The 25855-nt window shown below is 33.4% G+C and overlaps 3 protein-coding genes and 1 long non-coding RNA gene across 6 annotated transcripts; 2 read left to right on the top strand and 2 right to left on the bottom strand.

Annotated features, from left to right (window-relative positions):
- The first annotated feature begins 6114 nt into the window (after positions 1-6114).
- LOC112281464 (CAAX prenyl protease 1 homolog) lies at positions 6115-7810 on the top strand. The gene has a single exon (XM_024518014.3). The coding sequence runs from the start codon at positions 6391-6393 to the stop codon at positions 7675-7677; it is 1287 nt and encodes a 428-aa protein (XP_024373782.1). The 5' UTR covers positions 6115-6390; the 3' UTR covers positions 7678-7810.
- Positions 7811-8429: 619 nt separating this feature from the next.
- On the bottom strand, positions 8430-13182 carry LOC112281463 (protein IQ-DOMAIN 18). 2 transcript variants are annotated; one of them, XM_024518013.3, is made up of 6 exons: positions 11928-13182; positions 10997-11180; positions 10641-10886; positions 10294-10521; positions 10055-10171; positions 8430-9924 (listed from the first exon to the last, which is right to left on the bottom strand). In XM_024518013.3, the coding sequence occupies exons 2-6, from the start codon at positions 11150-11152 to the stop codon at positions 8947-8949; spliced, it is 1725 nt and encodes a 574-aa protein (XP_024373781.1). In that variant the 5' UTR covers positions 11153-11180; positions 11928-13182; the 3' UTR covers positions 8430-8946. The 2 variants fall into 2 exon arrangements, with proteins under 2 accessions (XP_024373781.1, XP_024373780.1); XM_024518012.3 differs by having other exon boundaries at positions 10641-10889; positions 11928-12365.
- Positions 13183-17086: 3904 nt separating this feature from the next.
- LOC149989342 (uncharacterized) lies at positions 17087-18435 on the top strand. Of its 2 annotated transcripts, none has more exons than XR_016502772.1 (2): positions 17087-17641; positions 17971-18435. It is a non-coding gene; the product is annotated as an uncharacterized LOC149989342 (long non-coding RNA). The 2 variants fall into 2 exon arrangements; XR_016502771.1 differs by having other exon boundaries at positions 17100-17728.
- A 2493-nt stretch (positions 18436-20928) lies between these two features.
- LOC112281190 (uncharacterized) lies at positions 20929-22668 on the bottom strand. The gene is made up of 2 exons (XM_024517440.3): positions 22029-22668; positions 20929-21597 (listed from the first exon to the last, which is right to left on the bottom strand). Exons 1-2 carry the CDS (start codon positions 22069-22071, stop codon positions 21218-21220), a joined length of 423 nt encoding a protein of 140 aa, XP_024373208.1. The 5' UTR covers positions 22072-22668; the 3' UTR covers positions 20929-21217.
- Positions 22669-25855: the final 3187 nt, after the last annotated feature.

Here is a 25855-nt window from a genome sequence, read left to right as displayed (position 1 = left end):
AATACTTACTATGTCAACTTCATAAAGCCTTCTATAGCATATATCAAGCAATAAAAGCTTAGTACAATAAAATCAATTATTTTCTTTAAAATCAAAGCTTTGGAAAAAGAGAGAGAAACTACTATATTTATGTAATTTGTCACAAGGAAAAGATTCTCTTCTTAGTTTTCTATATAGATGATCATTTGTTTATAAAAAATTACATCTACTGGATCACTTGCTTCAAATTACTATTCAAATTAAAATTTAAAATGTCAAAAGTAAATGAAAATGATATGAAACTCTATATTAAAGTAGAAATAATTAAGATACTACTAAGAATACTCATAATATAACAAAATTATGCTCTAAAATTAATTTTTTACTTTGGCCTTCAAAGATGTTAATTTTTTTCTACTTCTATGGTTGAGTGATTAAAACTTATATTTAATATAAATAAAGATACTGTTAATTCAACTTACTATCAATTTACAGTTGATAAGTTTATATAATTAGATCAATTTTAATCAAATATTTTATATTCAATTTACATTATTAATAGATTCATGATAAAACCATAAGTACCATATCCAAAAATAATAAAAAAAATCTTGAGATATATTGCAATATTGTATTACATGTGTTTTTGCTTGAAAATGCTCCATGTACTTAGTTGTGAAAGGTAAGGAGAAATGCAACAAAAAAATTCTACCAAATCTAATAGAGTCTTAAATAAATCTTAAATAATCTTTAACAATCTTAATCAAACTTTAATCAATCCTAAAGAAATTTAAAAGAAGTTACAAAAGAAACATGAAAAAGTCATAATTAATCTCAAAGAAAAATAATAAATAATTCTTAAAGAAATAAAAAAATAAAACCTTAAAAAATAACTATAATATTAAAGAAATATTAAAAATAGAAAAAATAAAGGAAATAATAAATAATCCTTAAGAAATAATAAAAATATAATTTTAAATAAATCTTAAATAAATCTTAAATAAATCCTAAGTAAATCCTAATCAAATCTTAAACCTAAAATCAACTCTAATAAAATCTTTATAATTATAAATCAAACACAAGATCAAATCCTAATAAAATCCTAACTAAATTATAATCCAATCCTAAATCAAATCCTAATTAAACTCTAAATAAAATCTTAAATCTTAAATAAATTCTTAACAAATATTATAATAAATTTAAATCTCAATAAATAATAATTTAATTATTTATTTTAATTTAAAATTTTTAAAATTTTTAATAACTAAGTTTGAAACAAGTAAAATAAATTTGAAGAAGATTGAACGTACCAAATAGAAGATAATCCTTAAAATCAGCTTGAGTATTAGTTGGCCTCCTTTTCTAATCTTAATGCCAATATTCTATAGAAAAAATCTCTTAATTTCATTGTTCAATGGGTTTCAAACTTTGAACAAATATTAGAAGTCAAGTTTACTACTTGTATACAAAAAATTATTTTAATCCAATGAGCAGATTAACAAATATCTTAAAAATCTTTATTGTTCTTTTAAATCCTAATTCTTGAAAACTCAAAATGTTTGAGCTTCAATATACTTTGAAAAATTTTTTAGATCGAGCTTAAATTTATAATACAAATTATATACGATAATTATTATTTAGTCATAAAATTTTGTTTATAGATTACTTATAAATTTTACACAAATGTCTTAAGTACAAGCTCTTAGAATTTTTCAAAATCCAAAGTCACTCAAAAGTAACCATAGCTTTGCAAAGTCTTTATAAAATTGTTACTATTTCAAATTACTTGAAATCAATGCTTAAAAAACCTCTCTCTTGTATACTCTCAAATTCCACTCTTTGATCAACCAAAGAACTTTAGAATTGCCGTAGGTGTATTATTTTGTGCCTCAGTGTCTGATTTTGACCTTGATTCACCATTGATTTTCTATGGGTATCAATTTTTAGTAATTTGAGGTAATTTTTATTTTAACCCATTTTTAACTCTCTTCTAAACATGTCTATGTTAATTTTTTATCTTATTGATTTTAATTTGGCTCATTTATGCCTCTACAAAATAAAAAAAAATCTCTTCTATAAAAAAGAAGCATTAATACTAAAGTTTTTACTACCTTTTTATAATTTATTCTTATTTTTTAATATATCTTTATACTAGGTTCTTCTATAATAACATCTATACTTTTATTTTTTTCCCATATAGTTGTATTGTTATACAATACCATAAGATCAAGCTTAAATTTGTAAGACAAATTACACCAATAATTATCACTTCATCACAAAATTTCACCCATACATCATTTATAAATTTTACACAATTATTAAAAGTACAACTCTTTGAATTTTTTAAAATCCAAAGTCACTCAAAAACAATCTTAAATACATTCAAACCACTTGAAACCAACACTCAAAAACCTTTCTTCTCTTTTCTCTTAAATCTTGATCTTTGATTAACTAAAGAATCCAAAAATTATTGTAGATGTGTACTTTTGTGCCTTAGGGTCTGATTTTGATCTTAATTCACAACTGATCCTCTTTGGGTATTAATTTTTTATATTTTAAAGTAATTTTTCTAAAACTATTCTTAATTATTTTTTAAAAATACCTATATAAATTATTTATCTTATTTACTTTGATTTGGCTCATTTATGCATCTACAAAATAAATAGAAGTTCCTTCTACAAAAAAGCAATATTAAGACTAAAGTTTTTATTATCTTCTTATCATTTATCCTTGTTTTTTCAATACATCTTTCTACTAGACTCTTCTATAACAACATCCATATTTTAGTTTTGAGATCTAAATATAATACAAATCTTTTGTAACAATGAAGGAAGTATTAAAATGGCAAAAAATCTAGATATCAAGCTATGTACAAAGTACATAGCCACACATCACCACTATACAAAGAAAGAAATAGAAACATGAAAAATAAACTTGATTTATATACCTTTTTTAGAGCAAGTAGGCAACATATTCACCAAACCATTGAGGCATGGTCTATTAGAGAAGTTTAAGTTAATATTAAATATTATTTCTATTAGATAATTATAATTTTAATTATTAAAAATAATTACATTACTTTGCCCTTTCTTTTCTAGCTTCTACTTATAAAAGTAAGTTTCAATTAATAGATTTTATTTGGTAGTCACAAAAATAGGACCTTAACAACTACCTTTTTTATCTTTAACTACTACAAAACCATCTTTGGCCTCCGTCAACCAATCTTCTTAAGCTTAAGATACTACTCTTAATGTGTTGAGGCAAGTAATTACATAGGTTTTGAATATATTAAAAAATATAAAATTAGGGTTCATAGCATTATAGCATTTTTTTGTTAAAAGTTTATAGAAGATTTTATAGTGAAGGAGGATGTTGGAACTTTATCCCTACTTATCATGTGAGTTAAATGATTACTATAGAATATAATCAAGATCCAAAATTAGAACCAAATACTTAACTTCTAACATAAAAACCATTTATATTTAAACTTGCAATTCTACAATTGTAGTGGTAAGTGAGCTTATTTCATGAGTTTTATTTTTTATTATTTTCCACATTAACACCTTGCAAGCAAGGCAAGATCTGACACTAGTTCAGCTTATTGATCTCAAACTTTAGTGTAATTTCAACTCTTTTAGTGCCTGCATTAGCTCATGGCTTATCTTATGGATTAACTCATGGATAATTAGTCAACTTTTTCTTCTTGATACACATCCATTGATGTTGCAAAAATAGGTGTGTAGTGTACAATAACTAGTAGTTTTCAATAACTTGATCCATCACCATACAACACCTCATTATTGCATTCATGATTCAAAATTTTGCTATTGTAGCATTTGAGTATATTATGCCACTCTTATAGCATGTGGTGAGATTCCATGCTACAAAGAAATAGTGGCAATGGCAATAAATTACAAGGTCAAAACCCTTCTTCTTCTTTATTCCTTTAAAAGATAATTTTTAATTAAAGAATTCATATTTTTTTTAATAAAACTTTATTTGGTTTAGATGTTAGATAGCAAAATTCTATAAAAAATAGTTGATTATTAATATATTTTAAATTAGGATGAATAGAATAGTATTTATTCTAACTTTAAAATATTATAAAAATATTATATTTCTAATGTAATTCTTTAATTTTACTTTTTAATCTATTATCTTTTTAAGAAGATATGTTTGTATTGTAAATAAAATAAATCCTAGATAAATTAAAAATCTCATAGGATTTGAAGTAAAAATATAATATTTTAAAATATGAAATTATTTGAATCTATTCTTAATTATTATTAATATATATATATATATATATATATATATGAGTATATATTGCAATAAATTTGATCAAATAATCAAATATAAATGCATCTTTATTTTAAAATATTATTTTTTATGTTTAATATTATGTTTAGTATTATTTATTTATTATTAGAATTTTTAACTTTAAATTTATAAAAATATTTAATTTAAAATAAAAATTATAAAAACATTTCAAAGAATTCTTAATCATTGTCCATGGTATTATGAAAAGTATGTAGTTGTTATGTCATCAACCCTATATACTTGTTATGTATATTAAAATTAGCATTTAATCTATATTTTATTTTGTAGAATATTATTTATTATTCCACAAAACTTTAACCTTTTAATACTATTAACTACTTTATTTAATCTATATTTAAATTTTATTTTATATTCAAGCTTTCAAAAGCACATGATTTTATCTTCTAATTTACATGTAATGCGAGGTTATTTTATTGCAATACATATATATATATATATATATATATATATATATATATATATATATATATATATATATAAAATCATAAGTTTATTGCAATAAATTTGGAATATGAAATTTTATATTCCAATTTCAATGTAATTGTTTGGCTTGAAGAATAACTTCTTCATATTAATACTATGGATTAAACAAGATAATAACATTATATTACAATAGAGGTTTGAAATGAGTTTATTACTCAAAATAAATAAAAACTCTAATAATCAAAATGTTAAATAAATCAAACATTTAAGTCAAAAAAATTTCAATAATGCAAAAATAATCTAAATATAATTTATTCTAAAAAATCATAAGTTTCAAAGTAATGCTAAAGTAATACCAAAAAAATTATATATAAAAAGTGATAGTTATTTCTTATGTGTGTGTGTGTATATATATATATATATATATATATATATATGAGAGTGGTTTTAGGGCCCATTTTTTTGTTCTTATCAAAACCAATTTTGCTACAAATAATATAAAAGTATTGCATTATCTTTTACTTGACACCTATATATATATATATATATATATATATATAGGTCTTGTTTTGCAACTCCATTTTTTATTGTACCAAAACATGCAATTTTTGAATTTGAATTTGATTTTTTTCATTTTTGTATATATTTTTAAATTTTTTGTATGTATATTCATGTATTTATGTATATCTATATAAATATATAAAAAAAAATCTTGAAATATGGTTTCTATTGAAAAAACTTTAAAAATTGCATTATTGATATATATATATATATATATATATATAGACATACAGCAATATGATATAATGTATAGTAAAATACCAATGCAATAATTTATCACAGCAAACAATGACATCTAATAATATTATATATGAAGTATTAAAGACATAAATGCATTCATTAAATGTATAATTTATAAAAGTGAGATATTTATTATGTAAAGATTTCTAAACATATACATATATATATATATATATATATTTATTGCTAATGCTATCAAAAACCACCACCCTCTTGACACATCTTTGTAGTTTAATTAGTTATTCATTTATTTCATTTAAAATTTTGTTCAATCAAATGGTTTGAAAAATATTGAACAAAGATGGCATGTGCTAAATAAGGAATTGTGATAGGAGTAGCAAAAACTATAGTGACATTTGTAATATCCTCAAAGTGTGAGAGAATATATGTATAAAATTAAAAAATTGCAGAAATTAATTTTTAAAACTAAAAACTAAAAAATAAAAATTACGCCATCAATTTTATTTGAAAGAAGGATAACCAGGGCTCCAGTTGTTTACACCAAAACCTTCCACACAAACAAACCAAGGGGAATGCAAAACCCCAGTTCAGTCCAGTCCAGTCCAGCGTGGCACGGCCCAGGAATCGGGCTTGTGTTCCAGGCTTTGTGTTTAGGGTTTGGGCTTCCTTTCACTCTCTCACTCTATGTGTCTGTGTGTGTTTGTTTGTGTTTGTGTGTGTGTTTGCCTGCATCCGCGTAGCCTTATAAGCCATCGCCAGTGCTGGAGTAGGGGCTGTGATACGGGGCTTGCATCTGCTGGTTCGGTGTGTGCGCCTTGCTCGTGCAGTTGCGGGATTGAGTGGAGCATGTAACTGCCCCGTGTTGGGTCCTCTGCATCTGCAAGCATGGAGTCTCCGGCTCCCTTTCCGTACCTGGAAGCCGTGGTAGGATTCATGGTGTTCATGTACCTGTTCGAGACCTACTTGGACATGCGGCAACACGCGGCGCTGAAGCTGCCCACCCTTCCTGCCCCTCTCGTGGGGATAGTTAGCATGGAGAAGTTCGAGAAGGCGCAGGCATACAGTTTAGAGAAGAGCCGTTTTCATTTCGTGCACGCGGCGGTGGGTATTGTGGAGGAGTCGGCTACTCTTCTGCTGGGGTTGTTGCCGTGGACGTGGGACAAGAGTGGATCGTTGGTAGGGAAGTTAGGGTTTGATCAGAGTAGTGAGATTTTGCATACGCTTGCTTTTCTTGCGGTGATTACGCTTTGGTCGCAGGTGCTCGAGCTTCCATTCTCACTCTACTCGACTTTTGTCATCGAGGCACGCCATGGCTTCAACAAGCAAACTTTATTGTTGTTTTTCCGGGACATTATCATGGGGCTGGCTCTTACGGTGGTAGTCGGTCCTCCCATAGTTGCGGCAATTATCGTTATTGTGCAGAAGGGCGGCCCGTATCTTGCCCTCTACCTGTGGGCGTTTATGTTGTTGCTCTCCCTTGTTTTGATGGCTCTCTACCCCGTTCTCATCGCGCCTCTTTTCAACAAATTCACCCCTTTGCCGGAAGGAGAGCTTCGTTACAAGATTGAGAAGCTGGCATCGTCTTTAGGGTTCCCCCTCAAGAAGTTGTTTGTAATTGACGGTTCCACCCGGTCTAGCCATAGCAATGCATACATGTATGGATTCTATAACAGCAAGCGTATTGTTCTGTATGATACCCTAATCTCTCAATGTAAAAATGAAGAGGAAGTGGTGGCAGTTATCGCCCACGAGCTGGGCCATTGGAAGCTGAGTCATACCATGTACTCATTCCTGGCTATGCAGGTGCTTACACTGTTGCAGTTTGGAGGATATACGCTTGTTCGGAATTCTACTGACCTCTTTCTGAGCTTTGGGTTCACGACACAGCCAGTGCTCATTGGGTTGATCCTTTTCCAGCACACGATCATGCCTTTCCACCATCTTGTGAGCTTTGCTCTCAACTTGGTGAGCCGAGCTTTCGAATTTCAGGCCGACGCCTTCGCCCGCTCATTAGGGTACAAGGACTCATTGAGAGCTGGTCTGATAAAGCTTCAGGAAGAGAATCTGTCTGCCATGAATACGGATCCGTGGTACTCAGCGTATCACTATTCACACCCGCCTCTTGTAGAGCGGTTGCAAGCCCTGGACGAGGCGTCCAAGAAAGAGGAGTAGAGCCCACCTTATTCTTGCCAAAGTGAAGGTTAGTAGGAATTTAGTTTTCTCTAGAAGAAAGAAAAATCAGCTATGTTGTAGTACACTCGCTGTAAAATTCACCGATGAATCACAAATGATACATGGAACCTTATTCTTTGATCCTGATGAAGCATGATCCTTTTTCTATTTCACCCGGTTTTTAATACAGTGATGGTTACTTGTATGTGAGTGCCATCTGGAGGAGTACAGCAGCTAGATTGTAATTGTGTAAGACTAGGTGAGTTTGCTTTGATTACACGGCAGTGCAATTGGTATTTTTTTTGGCAACAGTAGAGTGCTACTGCAATGGAGGGGCCATTGGTGACCAAAGGCTAGATAATCAGTTCACAGAGTAGCTGGTCTTTTGATGCTTACATCAGCTGCTGTGCATTCTATGCGTTACCTACTAGCTGCAGCTTTCGGGGCCATAGTACATGCATCACAAAGCCATGGCAGTAGCAGTCTGTCTGTCTGGCATGAGGGTACCATCATTGTATATCGTAAATGAGAATGCAGGCAGGTACACCTTTACTCTAATTGCTCAGGACCTACCGACGTATTGGCATGGAAAAGTAGCTTATCATTCAATTGTTGTCGGATTGATTGTGTCTGCAAACAAAAGATTCATAGTAGAAAGTTACTGATGCTCAGCCACACCGAAGCCAATCGAATGTACCACTGACGCATGTAGCAATTGTAGCATTCGAAAGGTGCTTCATCAGGGTGCTTGATTTGATCAAACTCAAAATTCAGTTAAGTCTCGAAATAAACCTTTCAAAACGATTTTCAGATCGATACAGATAACTGTAGCAATGCAAAAACCAGACCAGCTCCTTTGTTGTCGGCAACACTCAGGTTGTCGGAGAGGTTGTAACAAGAGCAGGGCTCTCAATTTTGAGTGTGGAAGGGTCAAAAGTAAAACAGTCCTACGCAATTACTTAAGTAATTGCACTTCATTAAAACAGGGCAGATGAATTGAGGTCAGAGGTTTCTAGGGTCAAGGAGCTTCATGAGTTGAGAGCCTATGCTTCAACAAAACCAACACTCGTTGGTAGTTGCAAATCCAGAGGGTCGAGTCTGAGCCAAGGGCCCGTGACAGATCTTCAAGGCAACAGTTAGTACAGCTGTTTGCTGCAGCAGATTATGAAGTCCACGTGCCTCCACTTAGAAGCTTGTTCACTCGATTATACCAGACTGCAGCTCCGAGAAATCATCCAAAACTACAATACACTAACTAATTCTTAAGATCTATCGATGCTCCGGCCTCAAACCTGATACTTCGGAAGAAGCCGGGGTGGCATCACCTTGGTGGCTTTCATTGGCAAGTGAAGACAGAGATCGTTGGTCATTGCGGAGGCTGGGGCTGCGTTGCGCATATGGGGTGGGACGGAAGGGTCGCAGGATTATGGGTCCCGAGTTTGGGACTATGTTCTCCGAGATTGGCAGTGAATGGCGTTTCTTCGATGACCAGGAGTTGTCCTTTTCCAGCGTTCCTGGCCGCTGCTTGGGTGTGCTGTGAGAACGCACTTTTGCTTTGGCAGATTGCGTGGCTTGCATGTAGTTTGGCACTGAAGGAAAGCTCGCCAAGCTCTCGTCGTCTCGGCTCATGACGGATCCCGCATGACTGTAACGAGTTCCATAACGAGGGCCAGAAGCCATAGACCGGGCTGTCGCGGCGGAGACGGTGCTCCCGCCCTCTTCGATGTCTTCTCTTCGTATGCTGGTGCGAGGACTAGCGGAACGGACGAGCACGGGGGTGGACTTGTAGGCTGAGGGCGGAGTTACGGGAGGATGAAAAGCTCCCTGGCTTGACGTTCTCTGCATCGTGCTGGGACTGTGATGGCTGTGGCTATGACCATGGCCGTTTCCATATGGGGCGGACATGGCTGGGCCGTTGCGAGCGTCGTGATGGTTTCCAGAATACGACTCGGTTCTGGAGGATGCTGTTTGAACCGGAGGGGGTACTTGGGTTTGATACAACGTTTGCAACTTATTAAGCCGAGGATCACCATCTGTGTGTTTTCTTGGTGTGTAATCGTGATGATCGGCACTTTTGACAGAGTAGCTGTCGAACACATCCTTAGAAACCGACGCGGTGTCGAAGACGCGATTCTCCCAGGGCCGTGCTGCCATCCACCGCTCCAGCCAGCTCCATCCCCAATGCGGCTTGTCTGGCTCGCAATCTATGTAGAGCTGTGACGTCTGATTCGGGTCCGCCTTCCACAACTGTCACTCAAGACCGAAAATCTGCGGATTAGGGAACTTCAGATACTTACCCGCAAGCAGAATTGATACTGAAATTTGAATTAGAAATAAATCTTTACAAGAGCGCGCCAGAGAATACGAGAAATGTTACCTGATGTGAGAAGGCGTACGCTAATGCTCTTTCTCTCTTCAGGGCGGCTTTCTGTTTGCTTTGTATCTTTGCTTGAATCTCCTCTGCTGTTTGAGTGCTGTCATCCCAGCCTCCGTCCTGTCATTCATTGTTTGATTAGCTGAGGTTTTCTCATCTTCACCCTTTAAGATCTTCAGATGCTGAAACGATATCACTATTTACAAGGTCTCACTGCCTGTAATTGTAAAGCTTGAGCATACCGTAGATCTCCTGGGACGACATTCTAGTTGTCTCCTTTCCCGCAGTTGCCTCTGCACAGCTTGGCCTTCTTCCGACATGCGAACCCGCCGTGCACGCACACGGGCTTGCACCCTCACCAATGCTTGCATACAACGCAGGGTAATTGTTGCTTGCCGGCGTACTGTGTGTCCTCGAACTAAAGCTTGCAATCGCACTAAGCCTTTCAGGGCACGCAATGCTCGACGTGCCTGCACGTTGAGTCAAAATCGCAGAGAGAATTGAAGATAAGATGAAGAAGCTCTTCACAGAGGATCTTCTGTGGGGTGAAAATAAATAAGGTTAACTTTTCTAAAGAAGTGACGCGTACCAGATAAGCTCGAAATGCTGCTTGTATTCTGATGGCTGCCAAGTCTTCAGCAGAGTAAATGTGTGTCAGAATGTGATGCACTGGAGTGGCACTGCGGCTGGTTGCCAGAGACATGTCCGGCGTCCTGTAGGGAGCGAGCCTGTAATCTTCGGTCTTCTTCTCTGCTGCGTAATCCTTCACTTCAGTGGAAGACGACTGAAGCGATGATTTGCCAAAGCTCCATCTCCTCCTACTTTTGGGTTTAACCTGCTAGCATGAAATCAAAAAAATGTATCAAAAGATATGTTGGTCGAGACAAAAACCCGAGACAAAGCCCAGTTCTTTCAATGTCAAATTTTCAGAAAGCGTGTACTCACTGCAGGGGCTTCAACTGCAGAGAGACCCCCAACTGAATCCACTGGTTTGGCCACATTTTTTGAGACATCCCTCTCCTTGTCCCTTTCCTTGTCCTTCGAAGGCGACCGAAACGCTTTCTTCACAGCACTGAACCACGTGGATCCCTTCTTCCCCATTTGTCACCAGCTCGTCCACTACACCAACCTGCACGCCACATTCCCATTAGAAGCTACGAAATATTCATCATGAAGTGCACTTAATTCGCGCAAGAACGACAGCTTGAGTGATTTAAAATTGGACGAACACGCTACACTATCCACGCTCTCCCTCTCCACACTTCGTTATTACTTGCTAAACTAGCGACTACCACGGGAAAAATGTACGAGAATGCTGCAATGAGAGATGGATAAAGCCATAAATTAGAGCTTGCTTGTAAGCCTTATAACAACAGAGGAAGCATTTTGGCCAAAAAGACCTGCATTATCCATATTCGGCATCAATATCCACTTCGCTGCTCATGGCCACGATCATAATACAGTCACAAGCAGGTTGATACAGTCCTTGCATCTGGACTCTGACATACGTATATTGGTTTGACAGCACTGAATCCTTTCCCACTGACTTCTCTAGAAATTTGTAAACGACACTCGGGGATCAAGTCCTAGCGAAAGCCGGTAAATGCGTTCAGCCATTTCACCAATTTCGAGCACCTTCATTCAGAGAAACATTTGGAACGGCAAACGAAGAGTTAAGGCATCCTTGGGATGTTAGAATACACACACACACACACACACAGGGGGCGGGTTATCACGGAGGGAAAATTAGTCATGTCTTCATGTGGCTACGATTTAACATCAAGCAATAGAAGACATGAAAGGATCCAAGGATAGCTGGCAATATTTAGTAGCCATGGCCATTTGCAAAAATGTGAGAGTGCCAAGAGAGTTGTACCTAGATCTCACAGGCTCGAGAGTCGTTGATGATCGCCCTTAGGAATCTCTGTATCTGACATGTGGGATTGTAGCTGTCTTAAGCAGGGTGAAGAAATTGAGGGATATAACACCAACGCTGAGTCAAAGAGGAATTCCGTGACGAGAAACTTCCACCAGTTTCGAGTTAGCTCAAAGCGTGTACCGGACAGTGGATGCTGATGCAGAGACTAAGGCCCACCCTCCACTCCAGAAGCGCATTCTGAGCGCGTCACATCTGCTGAGCTACATGTTCAGTGTCTGCTCCGTTGCAGACATTGGTGTAAGAATGTCGTGAGAACTTCTCCAGTAGAGGCCCCTGGGGTCAACCTTGCAGGACCGCCATCCAACTCTAGCTATCACGTTGACAATAGCTGACAAGAAATGGACTACGAAGAAGTTTGGCAGACAACAAGCTTCGACGTCTTCGCAGATGAGGTTTGAGAAAGGATAAGAGGTTCGCCGGCGTTGGTGCACAGAATAAAAATGGACTTTCCCTGCAACGACCTATTCTGGCCAGACCTGAGTCGGAAAAACCATGCTTCAAGACAGAGAGGGGAAAGAGTCGGTCGTGTCTTCGCCGCTTGAGCTGACGCAAATCGCACGACAGGAAAATGTAACAGACAATGAGAGGGCATGTGCTAGTCGTGCAATCCCTGCCACTTCTGCGCAACACATGTCGCACACGTCTGGGAGCTCGGACAAACAGAGCCAGGGAGAAGCATCTAATACCCCGAACGTGACAGTATGTGAACTTGTTCCGCGACCCGGCATTGACAGAGTAACTAGTTCAACTCAGCAAAATGCTTGACATTCAGACGTACCACGAACAAACTCAACACCGAAACTATATGACAATGCAAAAACAATATCCAAAAGCAAGGACATAGAAGTCCTGGAGCTCTTCGAATCCCAAATTTGCTTGCGTAAGACGCAGCAGCAGAAGGAGAAGACTACCCCACTGGTAAGCGACCACTGCAACGTAATCCGTACTCTGAGCGTAATGAAGAAGGCGAAGACTACAACAGCACTCGTTACATCAGTGACCTCGATAACAGTGCGATGAGACAATAAGCGAATCACTACGTGGGAGAAGCGCGACAAAGCTGGCCACGGTGATTGACATCGGATCTACGAAACCTCTTCAGTAAAAAGAGGGAAAAAATGAAACACACTGAGAGGAAAAGAAAACCTCCGAACTCATTCACTGAATCGTCAGAGATCAAGTGTGAACGGGCGACAGCAGATCCATGCGCATGATATTGTATTCTATGCGGCCTGATGACGCAACAACGAGAACACCCAGTCGCAGAGATTTCATCCTCACGGGTTAACCGTGAAGCTCTCAGATTTTACCTCTTATGGCTCCCAGAGCCGATTTGGCGAGCGAGCCATGAGAGGTTAAACAGTCCACACCCAGAGTGCCAAGTACTCGGCAGACTGATTGCTCGTCAGGAAGAAAAGCGAAATGCGAGAGCTGTGTCCGGCTGGAGGCGACGCATCACCGAGGAAAACCACTAGCTTGCGCATTAAATGAAGGGATGTCAGGCTGCAAATGGGGCGGAGCTGGGTCACGCTCTGGCCTTGAATGCCCTCGCGCCTCGCGTCGGGTGAAGCCGCAGCCGCATCCCGAACTATCATCCAAAGTAGATGAATGAACATTGAATTTATGGATGTATTGTGTGTTATTTGGATGGATGATACTTTCCTCGGCCACCCGACGCCGCAAAACTTCCAAGGACTCCAGCCAAATTTAGGGGTATAGCCAAATTTGGATGGGATCCGGGGTTGCGTTGCCATGAATGCTTTGATCGCTGAACAACAGAAATACCCACCTCCATGTTATTTCTAATTAAAGGGCGAGACCATATCTTTTTGCTCCTTAAATTTATTAGTTTTAGTGAGAGCATCCTCTTCTCCGAGATATTTTTGTCTCTCCTTCAACATAAAAACATTTCTTACCATAAAGTTTGCATTATCCTTTGCTGGTGTGTCGTGGTTCAGGAAGTGAGAGAGTGTGTGGAAAGTAAGTACATCAACGAGAACTTTTTTGCAATTTCTCTGTGCAAAAGTCTTCACTAAATTTGGTTTCTTTCAAAACTCATATTCTCTATGGTCCTTGCACATAATGATCTGCACATTATGATCTGCACATTATTTGTGTTAAAAAATGTCTTCTCAATACACTGACATTCTAATATTTCCAAAGTTATATTTTGGGTTACATGCATATATTTTTATAAATCGTGTTCAATACACAATCTCTCTCTCTCTCAATATCAAATTTAATACATATATATATATATACATATATATATATATATATATATATGTGTGTGTGTGTGTGTGTGTGTATATATATATAAACCAGATAAATGCAAGAAGAGAGAGCTTTCAACATGGGGGATATTGGTGCCAAAATATTTTAATTCCAATTCAGAAATGATTGCAGATTAGAGCATTTACTAACTCATAGAAACGTGTTTATTTCAGCAATAAAAGTATTAAAAATAAGAAAGGTGACACCTAATAGAGCATATGGTTTATGTTTCTTCTTCTTCTACCTTTTTTTTTTTTAATTTTTTTAATTTTTAAATACTCCATCCCAAGCTCTATATTTTTCGAGGTTTCATTCATATTTTATAGCTATAAATAGTTTAAATAAGAGGGACAAGATTGCACATGGACTTTCTGTATTCAAAAGAGGTTGGGATGAGTTTCGATCATTATGCACCTGTCCAGCACATGCAAATGCAATAGCTTATTCTTTAAATATTATACATTTTGGTACAAATTTTAAAACTACTTATTGAATCCAGCTACTCTCCGTGAAATATGCAAAAATTAAAATTTAAAATTTAAAATTTAAAAATTTAAAATCATACTCTTGCATGAATACAATGGCTTTTCAGGATTTTATCCAAGATAACAATAATAATGTAAAAAAACCTGTTGGAAAATAATATTTACACAATATAGTATGAGTTATGCTTTTGATGTATCAGTTTAAACAAAATGTAAGCAATAAGAGACAGAAGTATAGTTCTTATAATAATCTTACATTTATATGAATTCTTTAATAGATTTTATTTCATTTATGTTTTAACAAATTATATATATATATATATATATACATATATATATATATATATATATATATATATCTTTTTTTTTTTGGTTTTTAATTTTTTTAATTTTAATTTTTTTAACCTAATAGTCTCTCTAAATTCTACCAACTAGTTTTAAATTTTAACCTTGGATTTATTCTTTAGTTTTTTGGCTAAAAATCGTAGCATTTTCTTAGCCAATTTTTTTATTTGTAAATGTATGATAATCAAAAGTCAGAACATTTATATGTTGAAGATTTAAATGGTTTTTTTTTGTAAAAAAAATGAATTGAATATCTAGATTATGCTAGTGACTTTTTTTTAGATTATTCTTTGCTTAGATTATGTAAAAATTAATGCTAAAGTTTATATTTTATTTTTTATATTTTAAAGTTGGTGTAAAAATTGTGATGTATTATTACTTTTTTGGAAAGAAGTTTATAAAATATAAAACATTCATAACATCTAATATTTTTTATTTTTAAATCTAGTTTATTATTTTATTTATAAGGTACTAAAACTTTAAGAAAATGTTAAAATAATCCACCCTATTGTGGAGAATGAAGAGAACAAAGGAGATCAAGATGAAAGCTAAGAATAGGGAGGAGGGAATGAGAGTGAACAAAGGGGTTGGGATAAAGAAGAATAGGAACAAAGGGAATAAGAGTTGGGAATTAAGGGGGTGGGAATGAGGACTATGATTACAAAAATGGTTTCTAGAGATAATCAATTTTTTTTATTATTTTTATAATAATGTGGATAAATTTAGTAAATAAGTAGGTCATTTTAATGTTTTTTTTATCTTTATACCAAATAAACCATATATATATATATATATATATATATACATACTATAAAATTTCATAGTATACATAGTATTATAGATATAACATTCCACTCAATTTTGTAATTTAAATCAATCTTAGTAATATATGTTTTCTTAGATTTTTTTTATTTTTTTTATTTTTTTAAAAATTCTTCCAAGAAAGCTACTCCATACCATGATAAAGGATACATATAGATATATCTATATATATATATATATATATGTTAAATTTCTTCTTTATGGCCCAAAATTAACAATAAGTTTTTAAGTAGGTTATAATTTAAAATTATAGTGTTTTTTGAAGCATTATTGAACCACAGCTTTGTGTTAGTTGATATTTGGATTTGATGTATATTTAAAAAAGTGAGATTTTTAATTATTTGGCATATATAAATATAAATCTAAAGATTGTCAAGTTACATGTGTTGGCTAGTAATTGATTGATTACTATTTTTTTAAAGCTAGTAAGGCTATAAATTTATTTGTGGTATTAGATAAACTTAAAGTTGAAGTAAATAGTTATTTATAATATATATATATATATATATATATATATATATGATTAAAAAAATATCTTTTATATATTCAACTTTAAACTTAAATTAAATAAAATGGATTTTTCTTATATTAATTATAACCTCGATAAAAATAAATAATATTTTTACCAATTTTATTAAAGGCTTTTATGATCTTAAAGATTTTTTTAAATAAATTATTAATATTAGTTTTCATAAAAGTTAACTTTAGAATAAAATATCTAATCTTATAGTCTAAGATAATAGATTGCTTTATGGATGAATGTTATATTGTCTAATACATGAAAAAAAGATCAAAAAACTATTTTCTCTTTAACAATGAGATCAAAATGTATTATTTGGATTTGTATTTGTAATATCTTAAAAAGTATTTTTATATATGTGTTTACTATCATAATCTATCTTAATCCTTGGTTATTTTTGTCATAAGCTAATTTCTACTAAGGATCCAAACCATATTGCTTAATAAATATAGTTGGATATGATTTCTTTAATAAGTCTTGCTTGCCACATGGATATTAACAATTCCAAAAGTTTATATAAAAACATTATCAAAAGTAAACTATAGTACTATATTAGCCAAAAATGAATCTACATTCAATGACATATTTTCAATAAAAAAATATAAACATTTTTATTTTTTTTCCTTTTTTCTTATTGATTATATCCTAAGTACTACCTCAAAAATGCAACACTATTTGGACAAGTCCACATACATCAATTCTACTAAACTTCTGCTCTTGAAGTAATAAGATATTGTTCAATACTTTCAACAAGATCTAATGTGCTTTCTACATTCTTGAGTTTTTTAGGGATTATTCAACACCCTTACATTACAAATTTCTCAAATGTATTTGTTTCATATGGCTTTATAAGGTTTCATGAAAACCATATAAAACCAATGGTCTCCCGCACCTAGACTCATGTTGCTGCTGCTGCAGTATTCCGGTATACATGCAAATCCATTAATATTATTATTGCTTCCTTTGTGCGGGTCCCTGCTGTGTCTTTGAACAGTGTAGCCTGGTGTGGCAGGTTGATCAGCCTCAGTGGTGGTGGTTGATTGCCCTTCCCCTTTGCACTAGTGTTGGTGTCCCACCTGCTTCCCCACAAGTTGCTAAGTGAATGCATCCAAGATTGCCTGCAGAAAAGACTCCCCACGCTAAGAAGTTGTTTTCCGGCGTGGTGTTGAGATCAATGCGTTCTGATCCAGGAGAAAGAGCCGAAGGTATTTTCTGGCCCCTTCAGTCCTTTCAGTTAACATCTCTCCTGCCTGTACTGGTGTTTCAATGCCGCCATTTTCGAGCAGTTCGGAGTAAGTTAGTCCTACCAGGTTTGATTTGATCTCAATCGCACATTTTATCGAGCTATGTCGTGAATTGGGTTCTGGACCGTATCTCCTTCGTGGCGGAGGCTTGGGGCCGTGGTCGAGGGACGTGTTGCGGCGTGTAATTGATCTAGTCGCATTCTTGACGCCTCCCTCTGGATAAGTCCTCTGATGAGCTAATCTAGTCTCGTCGAAGGCGGCTAATTCCGCGAACTCCTGCTGTTGTTTAGGATACGAGGAGCTTCAGTCGTGGAGTTGGACAGTGCAAGGTTTGTTATGCCGGGTGCGGAGCTGCTATCGCCTTCCGCTGTGACGCGAGTGTTTCTAGATTGTTTCGAGACGTCTTCCACAATTAACTTCACTGTCTTGGGCAGTTTATATCTTAAATCTGCACGTTATCTAGGAGGGCTACAGTATGGCGTGAGTAGTTCGAGCTTGGTTTCGAATGTCTCGGTCCCCATTTTTCTGTTGGATTGAAGATCCTAGTTGTTCAATTACCTCGTTTCAGTAAGTTTGATAACTCCCCACAAGTTGATGGCGCCGGATCTGCGTTGCATCGGAATTCTGACTGAATGTGTGGACTTTGGATCCCCCGTCGTGAGAAAGTTCTAATCCACTGTAATATAATAGTTTCTTTTTCTTTTACTTTTTTCTTACAAGAATTGGATCAATAGCTCAAATTAATCCAATTTCTAATTGAGTTACTTGCTGATCAATTTCATTGCTGCATGTTTTGGCTTTGTTAATGTTTGATGTATATGTCTGCTAATGCTCTACATAGGATGAGAAGTTGCAATTTTTTGGCTATTTTTGCTGATTGTCTATTAAGTTTCCAATTTCAATCACATTCTATTTTGATTTGTGATTATAAGAATCATTGTTCTAGAGTTATGGTAGAGGGTATTCCACCATAAACGTTGCTTATATATATATATATATATTTATATTTATACATTTTTTCTTTTAAAAGGTATAATAATTTTTGTTTTACTATTTCAATGCCAACATCAACAATGCAATTTTGATTTTTGAGTAATAAAACTTTGTCATCATAAAAGAATGCCTTGGAATTAATGTATTTAACTTATTAAATTAATCTTATATTTTTATTGAAATTATTTTATTTGTCTTACATATTTATGTATTTATACATTTATTTATGATATAATTTTGACATTGTTGTAATTTAAAATTAATATCTTAATGCCACTTTTTTTAAAATCCAATTTAGAACCAAGTTTTTTATTTTTAATTTAATGTTATACCATAAAAAATTTGTCCAATCTTGTAAGATTTATCCAAAATATTATTTTTGTATTCAATTAGAAATATACAATATTAGATTTGTTTCTAGGAATATAATACCATTGATGTAATTTTAAAGATGTATTAGAATATATATATATATATATATATATATATATATTAAAATCAAAGGAATCAAATTTAATAAAATTAAAATTAAAGTTTTGTTGTTACAACCGAAAAAAGTTATCACATTACTTTTTTGAATTATATTGAACTGATAGATTAATAGATTTTTTTTTCTTTTTTTTTTTTTTTTTAAAAAGTCAAATGACTATATGATAGCCTTTTAACTAGAATAAAAAATTGTATTTATTTGATTTATTTTCAATAAATTTAAAGAAATTGGCACAAAATGAAAATAAAATTAACCTTCTTTATATTTTGTTAAAGTAATAAAATTTTATTTTTTAATATTTATAAAAATAATAAATTTTATATGTTCTTAATTTTAATTTAAAGAATTTATAGTTTTTAATAAATAATAAATACTATTAAGTATTAAAAATTAATCATTGATTTATAATTTATTATCTATATTTACTAAACATATATTATATTTTAGTTTGTTGCAACTTTAAGGTTTATTTTAAATATCAATACTTAATTATTATTCATTTTTAAAAAAACTAAAAAAAATTAATATTTTTTAATTAATTATTAAAAAAAGTTTGCTAATAAATGTAAATTTTTTATAATAAAATTATTTAATTATATGAAATCTTTTTATTCTATTAGAATTTTTAATAAATTAATCAATCCTTGTTAAAAGTTAAAAAATTTATATTGTAGACTATTCTTGATTTGAACCATATAATGTCTTACATAATCTAATAACCTTGCTAGAATGATAATTAGAGCTAGTGTGTCCTTTAGAACTTATTCATAGTTATAAATATATATATTATATCCAATATACTAACCTGAATAGGATTCTCAACCAATGATGATAGATAGGTTGATCTAATAAATGGTTGGGTCACTTCAACAATTCCTCAAAATAGAAGGTGATTTTGTTTTGTAGTTGGTATCCTTGTTGATTATAATTATAAAGAATATGAATTCTCTTTAAAATAAAATTTTGTCTACAAAATATGATTTTAAAATAGTAGAATATTAATTAGTGCTATAACATGCATGGGTTCTATAACAATAAAACAAGAAAAATCTTGCAACTGCAACAACCTCTTTTATCTTGTGAGATGTATAAAAAATAGTTATCACTTAGTTTTCTATAAGCAAAAAAGAGTCTTGCCACATGGTGTACACTTATAGGCTCCAGTATTAATCTAGTCGCGGAGAAAACGAGGCCCATGATCCGCCCAGAGATATGAACCCAGTTCTATCTAAAAACTTCGACGATGCAGCGAAACCCCGGAATGTGAACCCCTAGTTCGGATCAACAATCACAAATTCAATAATTGTTCCAGAACCCAACAGCCCAAGTTTACAGCAGTACACAGCAACCACATGAAAATGTAGACTTTGGAGACACTATCTCAAACTTTTTAAGCACTAACTTTTATGATGGACAGCGAGTACTTGAGCTGTATGAACGTTTGAACGGACTGATCGAGTGTTGATTTACACAAGTCGAAATGCTGTGCATTGAAGCTTTCGCATTAACTTTTAGATGCTCATGAATCTTTGTATCCATCAAATAATTGGAAACATTCTGCTCGCCATTATACTCTGGGCAGCCCTGTGGGTGAAGTCACTAGACATGGATTCCACACCTCTCAGCAGCTATTTGCCAAGCAATACTTGCATTCTCAGCTACAGGTCTGGAGGCGCGCCATAGGATGCGTCGCTGGCAAAGGGGATAACATCTGAAAGTTACAGTCTGACAAAGTGAAGAGAAGATACGCAAATACTGCTTTGAAATCTAGGAAAGTTACCCTGCCGGTCTTTCATTGCTCTCAGCCTTCTGTAGGAGTCGGTTGACTCATTGTGACAAGAGATCTCTAACCCTGAGTTATTGTAGTGAACGCTTGAACTTTTTTACATGTTAATGGACATTACAAAGTACGCATTCGACAACTTATGTGACACTAAATCTATCCATGTGTGTTTCAAGACTTCTACTGCCTATCAATCATGTCTGCATAACGAGATATTCCTTATACAACGAGAACAAACGTTGCATATTGGAGCTATTCACATCCAAGTTCACTAATCTTCAACGTTTGTGAGTGTGGACTCCTCCTTCACCGGCTCTCCGATGTCCAGGAACCAGTTCTCGGATCCTGCAGGAGGGTAAGTGACCACCATCCGTGCAAGAGTGTCGCCGTAATTGACCATGTTGTGTGGCACATTCTTGGGGAGTTGGATAATGGAGCCTTTTGTCGCATGGAAAACCTCGTCTCCTCTTGTCCGTTTCATCTTCCCTTCCACTACGTACCAGTATTCGTCCTCGCGTGTGTGGTGGTGAGTTGGGGGCCCCAGGCCAGGCATGATAACATCCTCATGAACGGCGAAATGGGCACCGGTATCCTTCCCGAATAATCTTAGTGTGATCATCACCCCAAACGCCCATACTGTCACACCCTGATCTGTTTAAATCATCACACAGACAAAAAGAAATAAATAAAGTTATTATCAGTCCGAATTTCAGTGTTCTTCCTTGTAAGATTAAACATTGTGTTAGTTGCTGGCTGGAGATTCAATCTATTCTACAACAACACATTGTCATCTCACTGCGTGTGCAAAACCTGTTCCTGTGCAAGTCTATCTGATGTGAACGCCTGAAGTGATAATAAATCATGGTACTTGGACGCAAGACTACAGGCTATTTCTCCAAAGACTTCCAGCTACGGACCCTTGGAATATTAAAACCCTCTATGATACGAAGCTCAAATCCTTGCGACAACAAAGATATACCCCTAAACCTCCGCTCAACACTCCGCTTCAGGCCGTGAGACAAGTCACTGTGTCATTAGTGCACTGTGCCTATTTTCGTGGACAAATTGTGAGAGTATCGTACCTTGTTTCAAGTATACAGCGTTCTGCGCTAGAACTTGATCCATTTGTTCTCCTCGAAACGTCACTTTCGATTCGAAAACACAAAGTCGAAATGTACCCACAGCCTTAGTCACATATCGCGCTTTACAGCTCGTTGCCACTTGCTTGGCCGTCGTGGGTTCACGTAATAGTAACAACCTCAACGCTGTTGCTTAAACCGGACGAAAATACTGGCGAAACACGCTTTCATTGCTTGAAAATTGGAACCCGGTTGCACATGTCTCCAAACTCCAGCTCGTGAAGGGCATTCCAACCGGAAGAACCTGCCGATCCGATTGACAAAATCACCGCTTTTCTTTCGTCTATCTTCTTCGCTGTGGGGGAAAAAGCTATTTTTTGTAATTTGCAGACTAACAATGTCTTTCTTATCAACTTAGCAAAGTTCCGAGATATCTTAAGATTTCGGAAGAGATGTCGAAGGTGATGATGCATCAGAAAAATTCGTGCTGGTTATCGTCGTGGGCAATGCTAATTACTGTGATTGGTGCTAAGGAAGATTATGCACGCCGCAAGGATGGGGCAATGTTGGATTACGAGCTGGGCGGTTATCCTCATCTTAAATAGAAAAACAAATGGTACAAACACACTTCGTCTGCGAGTTGATCAGCAGGCTTCCCACCAACTTTTATTCTTGAGTCCTTCATGCAAGGTCGTCTTCCTCGGTGTTTTTTGATTGTCTGATGCTACCCTGCGTGCATTTAAGCACCTTCTGGCTTTTCCTGGTGCCATGCACAAGCACAAACCAGACACATCTCTTCCGCATGCTTTAAGGTCGGATTAGAAAGTTCTTAATCTGTCATAGGTGTGCCGAAGCTAACAAATACTGCAGGTAATGTTACATGGAATTGCTTAGCGGTTCTGAGAATCTGGTTCATTTACTGTAGGAATCGAATCGTACCTGGATTGTTTTGGAAGCCGTGACATAGGGACACAGAATTGAATACTGAAAACTGACTTTCATTCATTTAGAACTGATTCTACGATTCTAATAAATACAGAAGGTGTAAGTGATACTTTGTCCTGGAGGTGAAGATTCCTCATGCTCATGCAGTATGTTTTTAATGGAGGGCATTTATCATGAAATCATCAAAAAACTAAGTTCTATGTTAAGAAAATAAGAGAATGTTTGTTAATCTTATAATTTCAAGACATCAAAAAGTAGTTATTGAGTTTTAAATGCAAAGCTATTCCTCTTGTGGAAGTCTTTTCACATTCTCTATTTATATTTATATTTTTAATTCATATTCATTTATGTTTTGTATTAAGTTTAATATAGGACATGTAAGACGTATAGGAGAAGTTGTATCTTATATAGCACAATGTAGGACAAAGTATTCAATGTCCAATATAATAAAGGCCTACATATGCTTAAATCTTAAAACATTGATAATACAATGTGGATTGAATTTCTATTTGTACAAACATCAAAGGATTTTTGCCATTTATAAACTTACTTTTTTGTAACTATGAATTTTAAATTATCTTAAGTTCATAGTCTACTCTCGTAGCTAAAATATAAGTAGGTGGACCAATTTAAAATCTAAAACTTATATCATCTCATAAGAGATATTAAATTATTATTTTTTATTATTTTTTATTTTTGGATGTTATATTTCTATAGAAATTGGCCATATTTGGTTAAACAAGACTATATCAAATTCTTAGAATAGAGGTCTTTCAATACTTTTGCTTCAAAAAATAATTATTTCTTTAAATTCAAATGTCTTATAAACACAAACTTCTTAGTAAAAATCAAACAAATAATAATAATAATAATAATAATAATAAAATGATAAAATAATAGAAATTAAAAAGAATATTTATTTTGATAATAAATAAATAAATAAAAATATTTAATTTATATTTCTTTAGAATAGATGTTTATATATATATATATATATATATATATGTGTAAGTAGCATAATTTTAGATTCTATAAACTTGGATAAACTTATAGAATATGTATAAAATAATTTTAGTTTTTAAAGCATGTACAAAAAATAATAGATGTTAATAATTAAACAAGTTTTGTTACAGTTCATGTCGTTGATAGTTTATAATTTATTTTACTTACTTTTTTTTATAATTTTTATGATTTATAATGATTATAAACTATCCACCTTCAGTATAAATCATAAATTTTATAATTTATTATACTTATTTATTTTTAGAAATAGATAGATTATTCCACTTTTAATTATTTTATTTTAAAGATTATAAACTATCCACCTTAATACTAATATTTTTTGGTTTTTTAACATTGATTCTTTTTAAAAAAGAATAGACTATTTTACTTTACAAAAGTTGTAAATTATTCTCTTTTAATTTGATTTGTAGATTTTTTAAAATTATCTCATATAGAAATGAAAGAAAAAATAAAATTATGGATGTTATACTATGTAGAAGTGAGAATAGACTTTGAACTATTATAAATCTTCAAAAGATTATTAATATTTTTAGAATAGAAATTATATATATATATATATATATATATATATATATATATATATAAATCATGAAAGTATTTTTTTTATGACTATAGAAGAAGCCAATAATAATGTCTAATGTTTACACAAAGAAGTTATAGAATTGAGAAAAGCACGTAGACTTATTTTACAAATGAATCCAAAAAATTCTGCTATAATCTATCAAGGACATGAATTTCAAAGAATTAAAATATCAATATACTCTTGTGACACTTAAATAGACTAGAAAATCACTTAAAGATGATATAGTATTAAACTATAATGACTATTGTTAAAGACAAGAAGACAAAAAAAAAGTCTTGAAACAAGACTAAAGACTAAAAAAGCATTGACAAGAGTGAAGAAGGCTTCACTCTTACTTCCATATATACTCTGAACTAGGAGCTATGTGGCAATATCCTACAAAAATTCTAAAATATGTTGACTTTTCAAGATACGTATGTTAACTTGTAAGGCAAGTTTTTTGTATATATGCCACATACTTAACTTATTCTACAAGTTATTAATACGTGATTAATTTATTCATCAAGGTTCTATCCTATCAATCAACTATAAACACATATAAAGTCAAAGCAGTGTCTATAAAGTTTCAAAGAAGCTTCTTTAAAAATTATTATAAAATAAATCTATTTTTACCTATTTCTACTTAATCATATAGGTAAATATTATAATAAATATGTATGTCACCGACATTATCCCTCCTTCTAAAGATGAGTTCTATAAGAAGTAGTCATTATATATTGATCAAATCTAAGATAGAACAAATTGTATTTGCCACATACTCTGATTTTTGTTCTCTTTGAAGATGGTTGATAGGTCATCTCAGCCATGAATGGTATCTCATACTAATGTAAGAAGACCACTCAATTATTTAATTGTTGTTGAGGCCTTTGTAACTTGCTTCAAATAAAATATTTGAAATATTGTCAGGAATTATTTCAATCTTTAATAAAATCACCAAATATCGAGAGTCTCTTCTAAGGTTGTGATACCAAACACGTTGTATCTCACCATCTATTTGAAAAAGGAGATGTTTTTTTTAAAGATCTTAACCTTGATTATGCCGTCTTAAAGATTGTAATAAATGCAATATTTTGTTTGATAACTAAGCAAGTAATAGTTCTTAAGTTCAATCTGTTGGTTATTGATTTTTCATTTCTTTAGCATCACAAATGTACAAAAGTACCAAATAAGAATAAAAGGTAGAATGCTATCTTCTTTTGATCTTATTTCTTTTATAGAAAAAATTTATCATACTTTATCTTGATTTTGATAGATGTCGTTCTTGAAAAACTTCAATCTT

This window comes from Physcomitrium patens, chromosome 4, assembly GCF_059467195.1.
Source record: "Physcomitrium patens ecotype Gransden chromosome 4, ASM5946719v1, whole genome shotgun sequence".
In the NCBI taxonomy this organism is placed as follows: domain Eukaryota; kingdom Viridiplantae; phylum Streptophyta; class Bryopsida; order Funariales; family Funariaceae; genus Physcomitrium; species Physcomitrium patens.
This window is presented reverse-complemented; position numbering and strand designations above follow the sequence as displayed.

Bases quoted from the DNA above. Each gene is read 5' to 3' on its own strand.
- LOC112281464 (XM_024518014.3), top strand. From the start codon at position 6,391: ATGGAGTCTCCGGCTCCCTTTCCGTACCTGGAAGCCGTGGTAGGATTC.
- LOC112281463 (XM_024518012.3), bottom strand. From the start codon at position 11,152: ATGGGGAAGAAGGGATCCACGTGGTTCAGTGCTGTGAAGAAAGCGTTT. The intron at 10,890-10,996 runs GTGAGTACACGC...ATTTCATGCTAG, and splicing joins CTGCAGTTGAAGCCCCTGCA to CAGGTTAAACCCAAAAGTAG. The intron at 10,172-10,293 runs GTATGCTCAAGC...AATGAATGACAG, and splicing joins GTCGTCCCAGGAGATCTACG to GACGGAGGCTGGGATGACAG.
- LOC112281190 (XM_024517440.3), bottom strand. From the start codon at position 22,071: ATGGATCAAGTTCTAGCGCAGAACGCTGTATACTTGAAACAAG. The intron at 21,598-22,028 runs GTACGATACTCT...TGATTTAAACAG, and splicing joins CGCTGTATACTTGAAACAAG to ATCAGGGTGTGACAGTATGG.